At 43.6% G+C, this 23,022-nt stretch overlaps 1 protein-coding gene and 1 long non-coding RNA gene across 4 annotated transcripts in view; both read left to right on the top strand.

The window, feature by feature from the left end:
• The window catches only part of LOC132448036 (uncharacterized), a 101,091-nt gene that overhangs the window by 24,066 nt on the left and 54,003 nt on the right, over positions 1-23,022 (top strand). The window lies entirely within an intron of this gene.
• On the top strand, positions 133-19,720 carry ezh1 (enhancer of zeste 1 polycomb repressive complex 2 subunit). Of its 3 annotated transcripts, none has more exons than XM_060038676.1 (20): positions 133-402; positions 1,469-1,735; positions 2,041-2,166; positions 2,721-2,843; positions 3,574-3,691; positions 4,135-4,467; positions 5,833-5,935; positions 6,188-6,351; positions 6,565-6,656; positions 7,121-7,283; positions 9,740-9,924; positions 12,230-12,321; positions 13,017-13,045; positions 13,162-13,287; positions 15,014-15,192; positions 15,735-15,830; positions 16,257-16,338; positions 16,579-16,659; positions 16,795-16,879; positions 17,006-19,720. In XM_060038676.1, exons 2-20 carry the CDS (start codon positions 1,538-1,540, stop codon positions 17,064-17,066), a joined length of 2,436 nt encoding a protein of 811 aa, XP_059894659.1. In that variant the 5' UTR covers positions 133-402; positions 1,469-1,537; the 3' UTR covers positions 17,067-19,720. The 3 variants fall into 3 exon arrangements, with proteins under 3 accessions (XP_059894659.1, XP_059894651.1, XP_059894664.1); XM_060038668.1 differs by having other exon boundaries at positions 134-402; positions 4,132-4,467; XM_060038681.1 differs by lacking the exon at positions 133-402 and having other exon boundaries at positions 1,665-1,791; positions 4,132-4,467.

Genomic DNA, 23,022 nt, shown 5'->3' with positions numbered 1-23,022 from the left:
TCTTGTTTATTTCTCCCCACGTTCGGAAACAGACGTGTGCCTGTGCAGTGTGTCTATTTTGCAGCCTAAATGCCTATGCTGCTGTGGCGCACCTCCTCCTCCGCCTCCTCCTCCGCCTCCTCTTGCTCCAGACGGATTCCGCCTCTGGTAGGCTATGGTCATAATAAGGACGTCACTATCCGTTAAGACTGCCGCTGCTACAACTGAGCTAAGTGCGCAGGTTTAAACATGGTTACGCTACGAAAACAAATCGCACCATGCCTGTGGACAACGTAGGGATTCCGCGATCATCTCGCTGTTAGAGACGGGATCTGCGACTTATTGAGAATACAAAGATAGCGTTCATTGCCTAAGGAAGGGGGACTTCATCTCCACGCACACACACACACGAGGATTTTTAAGGTATTTGCAACTGCGACACGTTGGCTATTGGCAGGAATGGGCTGCAATGTGTGTAGACTATGCGCGTCCTTACGAATGCAATGTCCGTATAGAGCTTTTGCATGAACATCGGTACAATGATTGTGAAGTAAAAAATATTTATTTCCAGATTCATAAAAGGGTAGCCTTTAATTTCATTACTGATTTAAAGCACTTCATATATGTGACGGAAGATCGCCCTCTCCCCGTAAGTCATGCACACGTTGCATTTGGAAGGATAATTATCGATTTATAGACTCGATAATCAATTCTACATCTGTATTGACTAACCATACAGGAATATATTTACCATGGCGGTTTGGTAAATGTAGAAAACTACTGCTACGCACTTTCTGCTGTCTTTCGTGTTGCCTTTCACACGGGACACGCCCACTTCTGAGCAATGAGTGCGTGTGTGAGTGTGTGTGTTAGATATCTGTGACTGTCTTTTAGCTATATTTCGAGACTACCTTCTATGCTTTAACCTGCAATACATAGACGAGGAGGAGTGACGTACACAGTAAATTGCAATAATCCGCCAAACATAAGCCCATTTAAAATTACACTGTATAAAAAGCTTTGGATGTGTTACGTCAGTGTTGTTGTGCCAACAGATGGGGGCAGTCGTTGCAATGACCGCACAGCAATGTGTGTGTGTGTGTGTGTGTGTGTGTGTGTGTGTGTGTGTGTGTGTGTGTGTGTGTGTGTGTGTGTGTGTGTGTGTGTGTGTGTGTGTGTGTGTGTTTGTGTCACAAAACAATGTGAGCTACCTCACATTGTTTTGTGACACAAACACACACACACACACACACACACACACACACACACACAAACAATGTGAGCTACCTCACATTGTTTTGTGGGCAGAAAAATAAAATCTCAACTGAATCAGATGAGGTTTATTCTTCTACAAGAAAAAAAACAATAACTAATGATATGGTACCAAATTGCTGGTATTGAAATTGCGGTGTTGCTCCGCCAGCTCTAAGAGGAAAAGCGATGTCATCATGGACAGAACTTTGACTCTTTTTTTCTTGGGGCTTTTCAGGAATGCGCCCTGCACCTCAGTGGCATTCTGCTGGGTCCCCACATCACCACATCGTAGCTCCACAGAAGCATGGAGGAAACAGCAGCAGCAGCGGCAGCGGCACTGCCGGCACCGGTCTCTGGTCCCACGCCCGCCGTCTCCAGGCCCCAGCCCCCGCGCAACGCGGGACCCCCCTCCCGTAGCCTGCTGGAGTGGAGGAGGAGGGTGAAGTCTGAGTACATGCGCCTTCGCCAGCTCAAGCGCCTCAAGAAGGTGGAGGAGGTCAAGGTGAGCCCGGCCTGTCCCCCTTTTCTTGGGTTGATGATGACCGGGTTAGCCGAAAGGTACCCGGTTCAATTCCAGCAGTGTCTTAACCTGTAACCTGTAGGCATACAATATGCCTTACCCCCTACTTGATCCTCAAATGATATGGATCTGAATTTATGTTAATCACTTTGGATAAAAGAGTATGCCAAATATTACCATATGGTAATAGTCAGTAGTAACAGGGATATAGTCTGAATTTCAATCACTGCAAGTAAGAGACGGTTACAAAGCTTCTCATTGTTTCCTGTTCTTTATTTTTTTTCCAGGCCCTGTTTGTGTCCAACAGCAAAAAGATTGAGGAGAAGACAAACATCCTGAACGCTGAATGGTCCAAACTCAGGCTTCAGCCGATCCCTCGGTCGACTTCCAGTGGATCCCTGCCCAGCAAGAAGGTGTTTTGTCATGTCTGGCTTCCTTCATCATTGCACACTTTTGTCTCGACGAGTGTTTTATTGTGCTGGCCTGTTTGGAAGCTGCTCTGTGGGAAAAAAAAAAGAAATCCGAAGCATAGCATTACATGCAAGTCTGAGCTGCTCCAAGTGTGATGCCTCCCCCACCGACCCACAAACACACACGCACACACACGCACACACACACATACACACACACATCCACACGCACACACACAAACCTGGTAGTAAGGTATGATAGCCATTATAATTATTGATAAATACTGTTTTATAAGTTTCTTCAGTTTCTTTAGTTCATTCCAGTTCGTCTCTTAATGGTGTTTTATTGTTTAAGCTCTACTTGTATGTTCTGTTGTATTCCTTTGCAGCACTTTCCAAAAGAGATTTCCAAAGAAAAGTGCTCACAGTTGCTGGCATTGTATCAACGGCATGTGTTAGCTGGGTGTGTTTCTCTGTGATGTGGGGGGGGAAAGGTATGTTATTGCTTGGAATTGTTACAGCTTTGGATTCTTCTTCTTTTGTGGTCTTTTCTCCAGTTGTGTACTGTGGAGTCTGGCTACACGGGATTCAAGACGCAGGTCATTCCCTTGCGTACCCTAACTACCGTGGCCGGGATCCCCTTCATGTACTCCTGGTCCCCTCTGCAGCATAACTATATGGTAAACAACATATGGAATATAATGGTATTGTAATAGCAATAAGAGTTGATGATGATGATGATGATGATGATGATGATGATGATGATGATGATGGTGATGAGGATGATAATGACACTTATTACTATCAAACTTAATAACACTACTTCATAATTGTTATTTATTGTTACTGTACTATTACCATAGATGTTAGCCATTAGATTGGTTATTTGAACAGAAACAACTATAAAGTAGAACTAGAGAGATTTAAGAGATTTTAAGAGATTTAAGGATTAAATATTGAAGAGTAAGATGTACAATGTAATTGAAACCATCTATTAAACTAATATTAATACATATGTTATTGGTGATTAATATAATGTGAAAGCAATAGTATCAGTATTCTAGCTGTTTAGTCAAAACATCCTCAGAAAGCCACCTGGTGTCACCAGCTACCAATAGTGAAACATTTCCAAGTCCTGCCTTCTTACTGTTTTGGTTTAACTCCAGTGATACATTTGCCGACTCATTATTTGTACCCTTTGAGTTTTGCTATTACTGATTTGGGCAGAATTGACCTGAAATGAAATGTTCATTTTGCTTTCACTTTCTATTTATTTTCCTCCTCTGTTTCTAGCCCTGGTGCTGGCTCCAAGGGGCATTCCATTGTAGAAGAACGCTGTATTCAGTGGCGCATTCTGACAATTCACACCCAATACATTCATGTGTGTGCTTGTGACCGTGCTGTCCACAGGTAGAAGATGAGACCTTCCTCCACAACATCCCTTATATGGGCGACGAGGTGCTGGAGCAGGACGAGGCCTTCCTGGAGGAGCTCATCGACAACTACGATGGTGTCCATGGCGACAGGGGTGCGTGTTTGTGTGCCTGAACTCTCGACAACATATTGGTATCCATCCGTTCAATCTACTCGGGAGAAAACCCTGAGGAGCGGTTGTCATTCACAATGGCGATTATGAATTGGAGATGCATTGTACATTAGGTAGAAGCAATTAAGAGGAATTCAAATTGAATTCAATCTATTAACTTCGGAGATCACACATTTGAATCGGTTGAGTGCTGAGAGCCATTCTAGCTTTATAGCATATTCGTTCTCGTGTTTTCGAAACGATTCTCCTGAAATGTGTAGCAGTGATGGTTTGTGGAGTGGAGCGTTAAGCAGTGACTCACACAACCGTCATTGTTCCTGCCAAAGACTGCATTGCCTTGGAGAGAATAAAAGTAGGATGACGTCATGTTGGGGAACAGGTGATGATGGCATGAGTGGGCACTCTTGCGGTGTATTTCCCAGAAGGGGGGTTCATCAACGACGAGATCTTCAAGGAGCTGGTGGAGGCGCTGAGCCAGTACCCCGACCTGGAGGAGGAAGAGGAGGAGGTGGGGGAGGAGGAGGAGCAGCCGATGATGACGACGACGGCGGAGGAGGAGGGGGAGGCCGTGAAGAAAGAGGAGGAGGAGAGGGCTCTGGGGAGGAGCTCGGTGGAGGAGGTGGCGGCCGTGGTGGTGGTGAAGAAGGAGGAGGAGAGGGCTCTGAGGAGGACCTCAGCCGAGGGCTCGGAGGAGACCAAGACGGTGCCCGTCTTCACCACCACCTTCGTCCGGAGGAAGAGGAGGAGCATTGCGGAAGGTGATTTTTTTTTTGGTTTTGGTTTTGAAGCCAGACGAGCCTTTGTTACATTTTTTTAACCGGGGTGAATGAACAGAGGCTGGGGAGTGCTGTGTGCCCCGTGTGCAATCGCTGTCCTACATTGGACACTGTATGAGCCAAGCAAGTAGGTCAGTGTCTAAACAAAGTGGGCTCTGTTCACTTACACACGGCACACAGGTGGCAGCAGCAGGTTACCCTGCGACTGCAGCCCTCCCGCCAGTGGGATTGTTTACTTTGAAATGGACGCCGTGTCCCGTGTGTGCGTGGGAGAACCCGTTTGTCCGTGACACCGATACTGCCCGGCTCTTATGACCGAATCTAACCAGGCAACTCTGCCGAGCTGTGCGGAAAAACGACAGAGGTTGCAAGCTTATGAATTTGCCTCACGTCAACTTTGACACACAAGTCATCTTCTACTCTGAGGAAAGGATTCAGAGAGAATTTTATCTTTAGACATACACAGGTAGTCAATAAACAAGAGAGTTTGAATGGTATCCCTACAACAACATTAGAATATCAAAAAATTGTATTATAATTATTGCTGACCTGAACGACCTGAAATGAAATTATACTTTTATTTTCACTTTCTATTTTTCCATGTTCAATAACTTAGACTAACTAAAATGTCTTTCGGAGAAAGTTGGTATTTAAAACAAAACTGTATCGATACAACTGCCCACCGTCATGTTATCAAAGTCAACCTTTAGTCAAGTACCGCAGTGCAAGTAAGGATTGGCTTGGAGTGCAGACTGCTAGATGCATGATCAATACGTATAACAGTTAGAGATAATTATAGGTCTATGGATGTCGTTTACCACTATGGTTGCAATAAGAGGACTGCGTGTGCAAAACTAAAAAAGCATCATTGAGATGGGCAAAAAAACACAACGAACAATCACGTTTAATGTAAAACGACCTATAGACCTATCATTTACAGACTAAATTACTAAACACAATTCATAGATCTATCAAAGAACCTCATCATTTGACACTTGGTGATTGATTCCATCATTTTGAAAGTACTTACTGGAAACCTTACACAATAACGTAAATACAGACCAATAAAGGCCACAGTAGTCGTTGGAAAGGGAGGGGTGAAGAGAGGTTATTCAGTCGGCTGCAATCTGCAACCTCACCGCTAGTTGTCACCTCAATATTACCCACTAAACCTTTAATGATTATTCTAACATTATTTTTATTTTTATTATTCGTTATTAGCATAAGTATGTTGCATTATTATTAATATTTACATATTTTATAAATATTTTAAAATATGTATTTACACATTAATACTTAGTATATGTATTTATTACATTTTTCTTCTTGTCTCCCCATCGTCTGAAGTGAGGGACGCATCGTGCACCAAGAAGATCCCCCACGACAAGATATTCACCGCCATCGCCTCCATGTTCCCTTACAAAGGCACCATGGAGGAGCTGAAGGAAAAGTAAGAGGAGAGCCCGGCCTCCACAATAGTGAACCCAGTGGGGTTGCCTAGCGTTCACCATGGCGACGCAGGGACAGTAATAATGGCCGCTTCCTTCTCATGCTCTCTGAAAGAGTAAAAAAGAAAGAAGCAGTTCCATCAGCATTTGAAAGAGCCTCACACACTCAGGGAGATTAAAAGAACCTTTTACAGTGTTTCTATGCGTGGATGTTGTCTAGTATATCTTCCTTTTGTCTCCTCCAACCTGTGCAGATACAAAGACCTCCTGGAGCCGGCCAGCCCGGTGAAGCTGCCCCCCCTGTGCACCCCCAACATAGACGGGCCCTTCGCCAAGTCTGTGCAGCGGGAACAGTCGCTGCATTCGTTCCACACCCTCTTCTGCAGACGCTGCTTCAAATACGACTGTTTCCTTCACCGTAATACTCCTTCCCTATTACTATTATTAGCAGACTTTTGATTCAAATAGATTTATTTCAGGCATCTTGCTCAAGGTTACCATAAAGGTAGACAGGACATTGGGATTCAAAACAGCACTTTCGTCCGGAAGTCAAACAGCCAGCTGTTGATGTTTAGATAGCGCTGTGTGCAGTATTGAATTGTTCCGTCTTTCCTTCTTTTCGATCTCCCAGCGTTCCATGCGTCCCCCAATGTTTACAAGAGGAAGAATAAGGAGATCCGCATCGAGACCGAGCCATGTGGCGCCGACTGCTTTCTTCTGCAGGCATGTTCGGTTCAGCACTCTCCGCCTCTTCAACCTGTCATTCCTTGACCCTCTTTACCATTTTCTATTATTTTATAGGCATCAGGGACGCCAACCTTTTTGGTACACTGTGGACATTGGGCTTTGAACCCAGAGCCTTTTGGCAGTGATTAAGCACCCTGAACTCTAGATCTATCTGGTAACCAATAGATCTACCTCAATGGTTTTCCTCCCCTACCAGCCCCCCTCTCATTTATCGTAAAATATATGACAGACAATTTGTTTTACACTTATCTCTTACATTACTGTACAATCTATTTATCCTGCGTAACCACAGTGGGAGTTCAGAGCACTACCACTGGTAGTAATAAATTATAACTCTATTGTTGATTTCTTAACAACTATTTCCCCACCTCTCTCTCTCTCTCTCTCTCTCTTTCGTCATGTAACGGTTGTCCTGTGGTGTGGGGGCTGCTCTGCTTCAGAAAGGGGCGAAGGAGTTTGCGGATCAGTACATGCTTCGCTCCCAGAGGTCCCGGAGGCGGAGGAAGCAGCCGCGGCCGCCCAGCCTCAGCTGTCCCGGCCCGTCGGGGTCCCTGGAGGAGGTCAAGGACGGGGACAGCGACCACGAGAACACCTCCTCCTCAGGTAGTCAGTCGGACTGGCACTCCATTAGATGAAGCGCATTGGACTCAAAACGCACGTTAATATGGAAACAGGGGAAAACATGATACCATTACCGTGGGATTAGAATGAGAAGTATAAAACATGCAATGGCAACAGTTTTACATTTATGAGGCAATACGAAGGAAATATATTGTGTTCATTTGTTACCTGATCTGTATTGTCTCTCACGATGAGCAGAAATAATTATGCTTATGATTATTATTATTTTTACAAATGTATAATCTTACTATTATACATTTGTCGCACAAGTTACTCAAGTTAATCATGTGCTTATGTGCCAAGCAGCCTGCAGCTCACACACACACACAGCACGCACAAACGCATACACACACACCGCCCACACACGTGCGAACACACACCGCACTTCAAGTCATAGGCAGCGACAAACGGAATACGAACACGCGCACGCACGCACACACACACACACACGCACGCGCACACACCGCACGTCAAGGCAAAGGCAGCGACACACTCGTCGAGGTAAGACATTATGCTTTTAAACATAACGGCTCCGCCATCGACATGCGCGCAGGTAAGAACACACACGCATGCGCACACACCGCAGCGACACTCCCCCAGGTAAGACGTTATGTTTTGAAACATAACGGATCCACCGTCGACAAACTCTCCCAGGTAAGACGTTCTGTCTATAGACTGTAGAAATTGCGATAAAAGAATGGAAGAGAAAATTTCTCACCTCAACAACGGTGGGTTGTTCATTTTGTCAAATAAAAACCGTTAAATTCAAACATTGCGCCGACCGGCATATCAACACACAAGTCACATGATCTTAAAAAGACAGTGTCCCTTTAACACAACAAAAACATGTCAATAACCCAGTATGGTGAAATATGTCTAGAGTCCACCAAAAGACTACACTTTGTTGCTCAAACTTAAATACCCTCCTCCTTGAGCCTCCCGAAATGTCTTGCAATATTGATACCCCCCTTCCCCCCTGCAGACTGTTTTAGTTGTTTTATTTTCTTATGTTTTGTGTGTAGGCTCGCTATGTGTGACTGTAGGCTAGTGGTGCCTGTCCTGGCCAGGACACTGGAAGAGATGTTTAATCTCAATGATGATTATTATTTTCAAAAAAAATTTACATTATCTACTGGGGTTTTCACATTATTGCTATGGATTTAATTACAACTAGAGGTTGAGCGCGCACAATGCGCGTGCGAAAACTCTATTTATCACAAAAGGTTAAGGATTTTTTAGGTCTTGGCAATGACACGCATATTAATGGCATTAAAATACAAATCTAAATACCGTAGCAGTATTCTGCTCTTTAGTTAGAGTAAATGGAGAGTCATTTGCTGTCGATCCTACTTGATTACCCTGTATAACTGTCATGACATGTGGTCATATCGCAACATGGCAACATGACATGTCACAACATGTCATGACAACAATGCTGGGTCAATGGTGATATCATTCCATCGTGCCTGGTTATCTCTGTGGTTGTAAATACATTTTACTCATTTTCACTTACGCCTTTATTTGTACTACAAACACTGACTTGGCAATAAGCATGTGTCCTTTGATCTCAGGGTTCAGTCGGTGTCTGTTTGATTAAGGCATCATTTTTCTAAACTCACCTGCAAACACGGCTCTCTATAGCCGAGTGGAACTGACTGCAGTTACTATAGTAACTGTTTCCGACTGCAGCGCATAAGATGTTTTGTGAAACCGAGAGTGAGCGAGAAACAGACATCTGTAATAACTTATCCTATAGTTTGCCTCTTGTAACCAGCAGCGTCTCAAACACGCAGCCCACATGCGGTCTTTTGTGTTGACATTCATGTGGAGAGAAGAAGATAGAGGGACACGAGACCTCTCTACTCACTGTTTATCCTCCCTCTGCTCCTCCTGTTTCCTGTACTTCCTTATCTTTACTCCAAGTCCCCCCAGAGCCCCCTCACCTTGGGAAAAACCCCAAACCCTTTGCCAGGCGGTGACTCAGCAAGCAGTATTAAAAATAAAAGAATAGAAAAAACACACTGATGACCAAACCGAAAGGCATTCCCGGCAAAGCTGAAGCATGGGCCCACAAAAATGCCGCATTCAGGCCGTTGCCAAGTAACATTAGGGCTATTGGTGTTGTGCAGTGGGCGTACACTCAGGGTTTCAAATATCCAGCAAGGCTAACTTGGATCTATATTGTGTGCGTGTGTGTGTGTGTGTCTCTTTGTGTGTTTGTGTGTGTGAGTGCATGTCTGTGTTTATGTGTGCATGGGTTTGCGTGCGTTTACGTGGGCAAAAACGTGGACGTTTATGTGAATATGTGTGTTTGTGTGTGTGGGCAATGCATGCATGTGGTACTGTGTGTGGGCGTATGTGTGTGGGCATGGATTGTGTGTGTGTGTGTGTGTGTGTGTGTGTGTGTGTGTGTGTGTGTGTGTGTGTGTGTGTTACAGAAGAGCACTCGCGCTGCCAGACCCCGACCAAGCTGCGGCCGGTGGAGGAGGAGCTAGCGGGGCCCCCAACGGAGGAGGACCCCTGGACCGGGGCCGAGGAGTCTCTCTTCAGGGTGCTGCACGGCACCTACTACAACAACTTCTGCTCCATCGCACGCCTCATCGGATCCAAGAACTGTAAACAGGTGCGTCGATGCAGCCATGCATCGTTGGCTGTATTTTATAGTTATTATTATTGGCTGTCAAGCAACGAAGTTGCGAGACAACCTATTGTTTTCGTACTGTTTCTTATTATTATTTTACCTCCACGGGAGTCAACGGCAGCCCATAGAACGCCTTGGTGAAAAGTTGTGATTGATGATATGAATTTGGCACACTGCTTCAGGACAGTCCCATTAGCCCATCAAGCAAATTTGAGGTAGCTAGCTCATCAGCTCTAGCGCCACCAACAGGTCAAAGTTGGACATGCATTCATGTTTCTAACTTCCGACCCATTGATCCAATATTCACAAACAAGGTATCATTGGAATCCTTGAACCAAGCCGAGTTCAACGCAACCTATGACGTCATTTTGCGCCATGATGAATTTTCCGTCATCTTGGTGTATGAACAAAACCTTCAAAATGATACTCCTATCACACATTTTGTCCAATCATCTCGAAACGTAGCACACATGATCTTCAGGCCATGCTTGATATAAAACAATGAAATATTGTTCAAATTCAAAACCCATTGGCCGCGGCAAAGCCGCCAAACAGGAAGTAAGCCGATTTCTCAGCAGCCCTTTGACATATCATAACTAAACTTGGTACAGAGACCCATGACCTCCTCAATGAATTTGGTGAGCGCTGACCTCTAGGGGTGCTATAATTAACAAAGAATTTTTTTAACTCCTCTCTCGTCACATAAGTATATTTCAAACTTATTTTCAATGTTTGGTGATACTGTCAGACCCCCCCATATAGCTAATAAAATATTTCCCATGGCAACATCAGAAATGCCATGTTGAAAGTTCTCAATATCAACATTACATATCCACAGGCCACAAATTATGTCCAATCATCATGAAACTTACCCTATATGATCTTCAGATCAAGCCGAACAAATCTGCCAAACAGCATTTAATAATTCAAAACCATTTGGCCGTGACAGCCAATCAAACTTGACGGCAAAGCCGCCTAACAGGAAGTAAGCCTGTTCTCAGCAACTCTTTAACATATCATAGCCAAACTTGCTACATAGACTCATGATATCATTCTGGGGACAGCCAAACAATTTGGTGACCTTTGACCTCAGGGGAACGTCAAACAACAATGACTTTATTTACCATTCCGCCCACTTATAATATAAACTGCAATTCTTACTGGATTAGATGCGTTAATGAACCACCTCCAGAACGGATGCTTGGTAACATCGTGACTCTGTTAGGGATATTGTTCCGAACACCCCTATGCATTTGGTAAACATTGGCGCGTACTGGCATAATGCTGCGGTTCATTCCACCAGCCGTCGTTATCACCGAATACCGAGAGGGTCATAATGTAGCCACCTAGCCGATTACCTCCGTCCGGCAGAATAAGTTTACCGATTACCGAGAAGGTCGTCATGTAGCCAACCAGCCGATTACGTCCGTCCGGTAGAGTTAGTTTACCGATTACCGAGACGGTCGTCATGTAGCCACCCAGCCGATTACGTCCGTCTGGCAGAATTATATTATCGAGTCCCATTATGCCATTATGCACTTTTTTCAGTCATTTACAACTAATAGACTTTATGTATACCCAACTCAGTCTCACGGAAATACGTGACACTGTCACGTCACGTCATTTAATCTATTCATTCGTGATCTGGGACACGTAATTTAAATTTTTCCGTGCCAAAAGCACAAATTTCAAACTCATTCTAAAAAGAAGAGATGAGGCAGCTACCTTTTTACCGTTGCGGTTTGCCTACAGAGCAGCGCACCTGCATAAAATATATCCGTGAATTGTCACAATTCCTCAGAATCAAAGGTGACGTTGAAGAATCAAACAGTGTCACGTATTTCCGTGAGACTGGGTTGGTATATCGGTAAAGCAGTGACCAGTGTGGCCACTCAAGTATTTATGCAATGCTCATTGGACAGCTTCAAATAGGATCGACGTGTCACTCCTGGCAGAAGTATCACTCAAGGAAAACATAGCCCTAATCTTGACGCCTATATTCGGATTTGATAACCTTTTACTGAACAATCATTCATAATGACAACCACAATGTTTGCGTAAGAGAAAACAGAATAACGTGCTTTCTATTTGATTTATATAATTCCATCGAGATTCTAACTTTGCACACGTTAGTATTGATATAGTATCTTTTTAACTTTAATAAACATATTTGAATTGACGTCCATACAACCACTTGCCTAAGCATCTAGTGTGGCATCAGAGGAAGGCCATCTCCAAAGAGCATGATGTTATCTAAAGGGATGAACTGTGGCTTTCTGTCTTCCAGGTCTATGAATTTGCGGTGAAAGAGGTCCTGATCCATCGGGTGCCGGTGCAGGATGGAGGAATCTCTCCGCAAAAGAAGAAGAGGAAGCACAGGCAAGCCAGACACAGCCGTCCCCAACCCCTTTATCTCTCTGACTTTTACGCGCCTTTAAACCGTCCCTTTAACCCAGGGGTTCTCAAATCTTTGACAACTGAGGGCCAATTTAGGAACCCAAAATTTGACTGAGGGCCGCCAAGGAAAAGAAAAATGGGCGGGAAACGCCGTCAGCATCCGTTGAGGTCAAGTGAGGTCTAAATCACGAAACTGAGGTTCAGCCTTTCCAAGTAATGTACAGTCGGATTAAAACTAACAAATGTAAAAGGATTTAATTGAAAGCTAGAGAGAGTCAACTTTTCTCTTTATATTTATTTATATTTGTTTAAATTAATATTGATATAATAATAAAAAGATATATATATATATATATATTTTTTTTTTATATAACTTACATAATTATGTATGTCATTGCGTGCCGCCAGGAAGGATTCCGCGGGCCGCCATTGGCCCGCGTGCCGCACTTTGAGAACCAATGCTTTAACCAGTCAACTTTTCATTCGTCATTTGTTCATTCATGAAGAAAATGCAATTTTTAGGCACAGTATTTTTTATATAGCACCTTTCATACACAAGGCAGACTCAAATTCAACTTTTACCGGCATCAGAATCATTTTATCACAATGATCCACCGGTTATGAACTCTCCCTCTCTGGCTACAATTAATGCTGTCTTCTATTTCCCTATCTGATAGGTTATGGGCAAAGATTCAGCTGAAGAAAGGTGCGTTGAACCACCCAGATAATGTGTATGATCACCATTACCTTGCTCCTGTTTAAAATGCTTTGCAGCTCAGTGCACCACAATGTCGTATCACATTGTTCTCCACCTTCCCCCAGACAACTCCTCCAACCAGGTGTACAACTACCAACCTTGTGACCATCCGGACCACCCCTGTGACAGCTCATGCCCATGCGTGATGACGCAGAACTTCTGCGAAAAGTTCTGCCGCTGTGAGACCGAGTGTGAGTCCTCGCTTACTAAGCCAGTGCTTTCATCCCGTTCATAGATATCTCGTTATTCAGCAGTTATTACTTATTAATTTATTATACATCTTGCCCGCAGGTAGACTGCAGTAGTCCAACAACCTAACCAACTCTAGCCAGTCACGCCGCCCACTTTACCTGCATTGATGCTTTTATATGGATGCGTCACATGCTGTTATGAAAGCATCATCTATTCTTGACCACATACAAGGGTCCAGATTGCGCACAAACATACAGACACACAGACACACACACATACACACACAAATAGGGCAAGAGACTTTAGGTGCTAGGGTGTTTGACTCCCAGCCACTCGGTTCAATGCCCAATCTCTACCTGTCGGTCACTTTCATTGAAAGTAACTAGTAGCTTTGCGTATATGCACGCACACACCAACACAAGCAGGCGCAGACCTACTGTCTTTCAGTTGTAGCTCTCTTTCGCCATCCCATAATAGAGCAGAGGATGGGCCGAGCGTAACCCAATCCTGCTGTGCCTCTGGCACGGGTCACTGGAGACACTGTCCTCTGGCAGTGGGAGCGAGAACGGTGGGCGGGTGACTGTTGTTTAACACAAGGGGTGTGTGTGTGTTTTCTAGTGCCCGTAATGCATTCGTCGCATGGATGCAGGAAAAATCCACAAGGCATTATTTTCAACCACAAAGGGGGGGGGGGGTGGGGGGGGTGTAAACGGGGGGGGCGGGGCTGGGGCGCGTTACTCATCAGAGTCGCTTGGCTCGGAGAGAAATGGAATGCCTTTTTTTTTCTTCTTTTCCTTTGAAAGTGTTTGTAGTCCTCCGCCACTTTTCCCGTCTTGTACCTCCCAGCACTTGCCTCTTCCCGTAGCTGAGAACAACTAGAGCCAAACAGGAAGTGTCCCACATCTTCTGCGTGTGTGTGTGTGTGTGTGTGTGTGTTAGTGTCAGCGTGCGTGTACTCTGGAGCGTCATCAAAAGGGATTTGACAGAGGGGGGCTGAGAATATGAGATGCAACAGCATCTCCACCATTGACATGAAAACACATGGACGGATGGTTTACGCTGAAATCAAACAGACACAGAAATCCTTGACGCATGCTTGGAGGGGGGGGGGGGGGTTATTGACATAAAAAGGAAAACCGCAAATCAACTAAATCCCTGTGTTTGTTTTTATGGGACGATGCTCCCCCCAAAGTGACTCGATACTACCCGGACACTTTTCGCAATATTTGTTGCGTAACTCTCCTCTGTATCTGCCCAGTGGGTGTTGTTCCTGCACTCTGCAGAGCTGTAATTCTGCATATCTGCCAGCAGAGTGCGCTTGATTAATGGGCCCACTGCATCAGTGGCCGGCTGCGAGGCATTCACACAGAAGCTGCACATTCAGTTAGACATGGTCATTTTTCATCTCGCCTTAGTGTAGCTTATTGCTTATTTCGTGTTTAGTTTTACAATAGACAACGTAATACCACTATTGAGCTCTCTCTCTCTCTCTCTCTCTCTCTCTCTCTCTCTCTCTCTCTCTCTCTCTCTCTCTCTCTCTCTCTCTCTCTCTCTCTTCTGTTCTGTTCTGTTCTGTTCTGTTCTCTTCTCTTCTCTTCTCTTCTCTTCTCTTCTCTTCTCTTCTCTTCTCTTCTCTTCTCTTCTCTTCTCTTCTCTTCTCTTCTCTTCTCTTCTCTTCTCCTCTCCTCTCCTCTCCTCTCCCCCGACCGACCCATAACTACACAGGCCAGAACCGTTTCCCGGGCTGCCGGTGCAAGACGCAGTGCAACACCAAACAGTGCCCGTGCTACCTGGCAGTGAGGGAGTGCGACCCGGACCTGTGCATGACCTGTGGCGCCGCCGACCACTGGGACAGCAAGGTGGTGTCCTGCAAGAACTGCAGCATCCAGCGAGGCCTGAAGAAGGTAGCGCAGGCACACACACACACGCACGCACGCACGCACGCACGCACGCACGCACGCACGCACGCACGCACGCACGCACGCACGCACGCACGCACGCACGCACGCACGCACGCACGCACACACACACACACACACACACACACACACACACACACACACACACACACAGCCATTCTATGTATAACTGAGATTAGAGTAGATAGAATTGGATGAGAGTAGGATCAATTAGATTACGGTAGAATAGAAAGATAGTTCATAAAATTGTATTCCAATTGGATTCAATTGGATTGGATACGATTAGATGCAATACAAAGATTTGTACATGCCAGATCTCTTATACATCAGCCATAACTGTTTGTTCATGTCTCTGTTTTCATCTAAACACACAGTTTCTGATGATCAATATGTGTATCATACACGGCATGTTCAAAAATAATTCCAGTTTTGCACTCATGGTTTACGTGGGAAATTGGAGGGTCTTCTTCAGCTGTGCTTGTACTTAGATCTTGTACACATTATTCATTCATGCGCATCTTCCTCAGCACCTCCTGTTGGCCCCGTCAGATGTGGCTGGGTGGGGCACCTTCATCAAGGAGTCTGTCCAGAAGAATGACTTCATCTCTGAGTACTGCGGAGAGGTCGGTCTCTTATGTATCTCAAAGTGAAAGAAATATGAAAGCATTAAAAGTGTATAGCGTTCACCAGCATTTTTTTCTCTATTAATTTTACTAAGCATTTTAAGGGCGAGGAAAATAATCGATTAATTTGTGTCTATTCACGCTAGCAAAAAACATTGAAGTTATTGAAAACCTATTATCGGTACTGCCCTACAGAGGGCGCTATAGCGTGGCATAACCCGCACTACTCTGCCTCAGATTGGCTTAGCCTGAAGTGTGGTTATGTTTCTGTGACATGAATTGATCACATTTCTTACAAAATTCCAATACTAACAGAATCACAATTCATATCGTATCAGCGGTCAAAAACGTTTTCCCGTCCCTTACGTGTGTGTGTGTGTGTGTGTGTGTGTATATATGTGTGTGTGTGTGTGTGCGCCTGTCTAGCTGATCTCCCAAGATGAAGCTGACCGACGTGGACGGATCTATGACAAATACATGTCCAGTTTCCTCTTCAATTTGAACAATGGCAAGTACACCTCACCCTCCTCATCCCCATCCCCATCCCAATCCCTCGGTTCTAGATCAATCTTTAATGCGCCTTATTCACAGAGCGGCCATGTTAGTTATAAACGAGGGTTGAACACTAGCAGATAGCTTTCAGAACAAATATGGCCGCTAGGTGAATAATTTCCTTTACCATTAATACACATTCTGTCTTTCGAGCTAGTTGTAAACTAAATATTGTGATGCATATTCTTCCCCATAGATTATGTTGTGGACGCCACCCGGAAAGGGAACAAAATACGCTTTGCGAATCACTCTGTCAACCCCAACTGTTACGCAAAAGGTGAAGTTGTGGAGTTGATTGGTGGTTAGATTGAATATGAGATGTTGTTCATGTCGTTGTAGTTGTTGTTGTAGTTGTTGTTGTACCAGTTTTGCGTGGGCTGACAGTGTGTGTGTGTGTGTTTGTTTCACCTAGTGGTGATGGTGAACGGAGATCACCGCATCGGGATCTTTGCCAAGAGGGCTATCTTGCAGGGGGAGGAACTCTTCTTTGACTACAGGTAGGGTGAAGACCACGTTCCCTCTTATTGGTCTATTGCCTTACTAAGTGTCCTGTCTCACACGTCCTCTACCCTCTCTTTCTCTCTCTCTCTCTTTCTCTCTCTCCCCTCCCCCCGCCCCCACAGGTACAGCCAAGCCGATGCCCTGAAGTACGTTGGGATCGAGAGAGAGGTGGAGGGGACTTAGCATGTACCCGGTGACACCTGTCTTGCCATAGAAACATCCATCACCTGTCCGTCATCTGGTTGGCCCCACGTTGGGGGGGGGGGGGGGGGGGGGGGGGGGGGTTAGAGGGTGTTGTGGATGTCTATGATAAGACTCAGTGTTGTCTCCTGACCGCCTTTCAAGTACGAAAAAGCCCTCTCACCTCCTGTAAACATTTCACACGACAATGCTACTTTAGCTTACAGCGTATTATCTTCTTAACAAAACTGTACAAACTATACAACTTCTGTGTATGCCAAGCTTACTGAAGGCATCAATTACGAATGGCATTCATATGTGATTATCATTATTATTATTATTATTATAAGTAATATAAATAATAACAATAATCAGTGTGGCTTAAAGCACCTAGAACCTTTTGTTTCGTTTCTCCAGAGCTATAATGTTACAGCTATCCGTCATATTCTCAGTGTTACTCTCAGTAGATTTGTTACTGTATTTATAATGGGTTAGAATTTCACCTCTCAAAACATAACTCTGCTTTTTATTATGTGCCAGATAGTACCAGTGCAAGTGCATGTTCCGTTTCTTGGTAAGGCTAACCATTAAACATGCTAGCCAATCGGTGGTGTTTCTCAGTATCATGTGATTTACCCTATTGATAGTGCAGGGTTAAACAAGGTCAGTGACTGACAGGTACCCCGTGTTTTCGACCTTCTCTGTTGCTGGCTTTAACACAACTTTATAGCAAAAGCACGCTATTGAGCATATTATCGTTATAATATCATCGTGGCTCTGCAAAAAGTAGGCAAATGGACGAAAAAACCGACTGACTGAATGTAAAATGTAGTTGGTGTCGAGAGAGATCTCTTTCCTCATTCATTTCATTTGCGACATTAACCGATGCTGCTGGCCCTCTAAGCTAATTGACGTTAAATATAATCTTTGTTTATTACTGGAAATTAAGTGTACAAGATCTATATAAGTCTCTCTACGTAGACTTTTGCACAGATAACCTCCCATTGAAATTATTCCAAGTGCCAAAATATTCTACTCCACCCTCAAAACAATATTGTCGTTAATCTTGGTAGTGTAATTACGTTTGACATAACCAATGCTCTCTTTGGAAAACTGTATATGACCAAATAAAGTGCCCAATAAGTGAATAGTGAAAGGTTCACTATATCTGAACTATATCTGACCAATGTTCGTGTTTTCTGTTGCAGCATCTGAACTGCTTTTGTTTTCAAAGCTAAAACGATATATTGAAAAAGAATATCTGAACATAGAGAAGCAAAGCTCAATGAAATGTTATGCTACATATGTATAGTGTATGCCTATAAAAATAAATAAACTTTAACTTTATACATAACAATGTGTGTCTCGTCTGAAATAATTTGTTTTATTTCGTTTTTTGTTGACGCTATATGCATACAGAATAGATGATAAATATTGAAAACAAATGCAATTTCTTTTAAGCTTTTTTTATTGTGGTGACAGTTTGGTTTTGCCTTAATTTACACAGTAATGGTCATTTACAGTGACATCACAAAACCAAACCAACCGAGCAGAACTGCCCCTCCCCCTCTTTAAATTAATCAATAAAATAAAAGTTAGTATAGTTGAGTTGAATCACAACACCACTGTCATTGGTGATAAGAGTAGCTTGTTCTAGTAGCTTGTTTGATGATACCCTCCAGTCTAGGAAGGCTTTACCTTTATTTAACTAGCCGACCGCTCTTTAGCTAACGGCTTATCGCTAGCCTTCCAGTTTTCCCACCCTAAGGAATCTTAACTGAAGTTTACACATGAAAAACACACAGCTCTCATCAGCACACTCCTCTCTGTGTACAAACACTGTCATTTCTAGTCGGCAGATCTTGGTAGGCTACGCAATAACATAAATTGCACGCTATATTCATATAGTCAAACGTACACACGCTACAAGGACCACAATCAACTCAAAACAATGCCATTGCAGTGATACTACTATCGTAGAAGAATGCATATGTATTTTTTTTCAAATGAATAGCAATGTGTGCGTGCAGTTCTCTAATACACACAAACAGGTTAACAAAAGCCAACCAAAAGTGTTAAATTGTGATATCCATCAATTGAAAATATGTGAATTATGTGAAACTGAAAAGCAAAAACAATCTTGAAGTTGATCAGACATGTAACAAATCATTCTGTTTTCTTCCTTCCTCTCTCATTTGACTCAATTACAACACTCTGTTAAAAATATAGCTTAGAAAAAAGCCCCAAATCTGTACATTTTTTCATCGATTATTATTTCCTGCCTATTTATTTATGTGTGTTTCACATTAGTTTACAATCTTTAACAGCTATGCACAGCACCGTCTTTCTACAATGGAAACGATCGCCGAGGTCAGGAGCATATCAGTGCTGTGGTAAAACCGGGTACTATTGTATCTATTAACCTGAGCATAATGAAAAGCTACGATGCATATGTTGCAATTTAAAGGACCCTCATTTGTGACATCACAAACGGGAGGGTCCATCCGGATGCATGACAGGGGTCCTTTAACTTCCAGTGCTGAACACACATCAGGAGACCAGTACAACCAGGGTTGTACTGCAGGGACTTGCCTCGCCATTACAGTTGCAGCGTTTACATTCAAACCTATCTCTCCTACTGATCCTCACCGCTGATCCGCTCCATAGAAATCAAAGCAATAGAAAAAGTTGATAATCATCCTTTTTTTTTTAAACGACACTCGTGTGCGTTCATATATTCACATACATATGTATTGGATCGTAACTGCTATTGACTCGGGATTATGTGAACTTGAAAGAAGCCGATGTCATTGCATGGAATAGAAAAAGTGCAGCCATCATGCGGTAGATTATCCATAGCTAATGAATGCCAAAATACAAATACAGTCATCTGATTTCTTAACTATGGGTGCGTTAGCATGGAGCTAAGTAAAGGTTGCCCTAGCTACATTTCACACTGAATGATTCCAATAACCTTTTTCCGTCCGATTGGAAGAACGATATTGAACTGGAGAGAGATATACCGTCGACTTTTTTTCATATTCTCTCCCAATGAAGGGAGCTGACGAGAGAGCAGCAATAAAACAGTACAATACTACTGTCCTACGCATTATGCAAAAATACTCTAGCAGTGTGGTGAGAAGTACTAAACTTGTGTGGTCTCTGTCTAGGTGTCCGTGTGTGTACGTCTGTGTGTGTGTGTGTGTGTGTGTGTGTGTGTGTGTGTGTGTGTGTGTGTGTGTGTGTGTGTGTGTGTGTGTGTGTGTGTGTGTGTGGTGCGCGCGCGCGTGTGTGTGTGTGTGTGTGTGTGTGTGTGTGTGTGTGTGTGTGTGTGTGTGTGTGTGTGTGTGTGTGTGTGTGTTCGTGCATGTTGATAAAGTTGACACATTTATTTTATTCTCGTATTACAAAGGAGCTCTATACCGGGAAGGGGTTGGCTGGGGGCATTATGATTGACAAGACTAAAGATAGTGATTATGCAATCAGAGACTGGTGTTGGGAAAGTTCTGCCAAGCCAGATTGGGTTAGAGCAGCACCATGCTCTGCTTCAAGAAAACAGACGCGCAGAGCCTTTATATCGAGTACCTGTCCGGTTATACCTGTCGTAATGCAGCTCCTACCACCAACAATTCTTCAAATCCTCTCTAGATGATCCCATGTTTCCAGTGTTTCTGCCTTATGTCCATAATCATTGATGATGACTCCCAGGTTCTTTGAGCATTTGAGCTCTGAGCACACACATAGAGCATGTACTGAGCGCAAAAGCCGCTCTCTTTCTAGAGACCATGTCATTCTGAAAAACACAATGGCATGTCTTATCGCGTATGGATACAATGCTAAAGCTGTAATTAAACAACAAGCTCGAGCGATACCATTTCACGGTGTGTTGGTTATTGTTTGTGTAGTTTTTTCTGTCGTTATATCATCTCAAAGCTTTGCGTCACAAAGGCTCCATGCTTTTCTGGACACTCGGTTCTCGGGAGTCAAGAGCAAGGAGGAGGAGCGTTAACTGATGTATGCTGAGTTTACTTTTATCTTTGCTTGTTATAATTTTTTCTATGTCACATCAGTTCTCAAGATATAGCCACTGATGTCATGAGAAAGAGAGTTATGTGATACAAATCAATACCATTGAAAGGTATAGCATACAATAAATCATGGGTTTCAAATACTTATTCCGGATTTTCTGGTAGATGAAATATTTCTGATCCACCTCAAAAAATAAAGATGTACGACTGAGGGATTTAAAAACTGATCTGATGAAAGATCTTTTTTTCAGATTGCGAGATGTTACCGTGGGTCACTTTTGATCAAGCTTGCTCTGACGAGGCACTTCGATTTTCACCCTGCGATACAGTGTGAGACTGGTTGGCTACTCACATAATATAGGGTTTCACAAAAATATAGTGGGCAAACCTAGATCCAACTCAATATAATACAGAGCACCGACGCTTCAGAAATTCCCTGGGGAGAGGAACGCAAACAAACCAACTATAAATTGATAACAAAAAATATGAAAGAAAATCTGAAGGGATTATATATATAAAAAAAAGTATTTGTGGTTGTGGTTGATCTGAAGGGATTATATATATAAAAAAAAGTATTTGTGGTTGTGGTTGTGATTATAGTATTAAGTATTTCCGCCATCCGAAGAAAACAAGAGGAACAAATAACCTAGCCGCCCCTGATAGCCACTATTAGCTACGGTTGGCTAGTCGCTCCGGAACTCCTCGCCGATCTGCGGCAGGTTGCGCTTCTCCTTGCGCAGGGTGTCTGTCAGCGGGCGTGAGCTGCCGGGCGAATCCAGGTGTTTGGGCTCATTGGTCAGGTAGCTGCCCTTCTGCTGGTACAGGTAGATGTAGATACTGTACAGCCCCCCCAACAGCAGCACCAGCGCCAGCAGGACGACGACTGTGGGTGAGGGAGGGCAGAGATATGAGGGATGACGGGAATTAGATCATCCATAGACTGTAGCCATTGTAATCCCTTGAATCCCATTGCTGCACATTGTTACGTGTGTGTGTGTGTGTGTGTGTGTGTGTGTGTGTGTGTGTGTGTGTGTGTGTGTGTGTGTGTGTGTGTGTGTGTGTGTGTGTGTGTGTGTGTGTGTGTGTGTGTGTGTGTGTGTGCGTGCGTGTGTGTGTGTTATCTGATCAATTTAGGGAATGCAGTGCTTTTCTTGAGAGATTGTCTAATTAATGTCCAAGAGATAACTTGAGGAATACACAGTACAGTACTGTATGACCCATGCTAGCTACCGTTAACCTAAATGCACTATACATAGCATGCAGGAAGCCAATATCATCCTGTTTATAAAACATAATATTGGCCGACCAGAGTTTGGTCTGCGGCCAGGCCTAACACCCATGTCATTATCAGTATTTTCAGGAAATTATCGTAATCCTCCTATGACTCTGATGTTCCTGCATTACCATAATAACATAACACCTGCAGACCCTCATAGAGCTTATCTGTTATTAAGAGACTCAGACCGGGCTGTGGTAAACAGATAGCTGGGAAATATTATCTAATCAGGCCCTCCATTCTCTCACACATAACGCGGGAATTCTACTTATTTATTTCTGCATCTGTGCTATTGTGATGTAGTCTATCTTCCATGACCTTTCCATTACCAACCATCCATAACTAATGAGCTTCTGAAGTCCTCTGGGATGTGAATAGATAAAAATATGAAAGTACTTCTGATCCTCTTTGAAGCAACTGAAAGGTGCATACGAATAGTCATGAACTGGTGTTGACAAATGAGAGATACTTTCTTACATTCATTCATGCATCTTATTTAAATGTACATTTCTAGCTGCACAGCCTACAGCCAGCAGCTGTGGCATAAATCAAAAGAATTAAAAGGTTAATAATGTCTTTTTAACTAAACAAAGTAAAATAATTGCGTGCGGCAAAGACCTATTCAATATGTCTGCACACATTGGAACTGTCAAGT

The sequence above is a fragment of the Gadus macrocephalus genome, chromosome 2, assembly GCF_031168955.1.
Source record: "Gadus macrocephalus chromosome 2, ASM3116895v1".
In the NCBI taxonomy this organism is placed as follows: Eukaryota; Metazoa; Chordata; class Actinopteri; order Gadiformes; family Gadidae; genus Gadus; species Gadus macrocephalus.
This window is presented reverse-complemented; position numbering and strand designations above follow the sequence as displayed.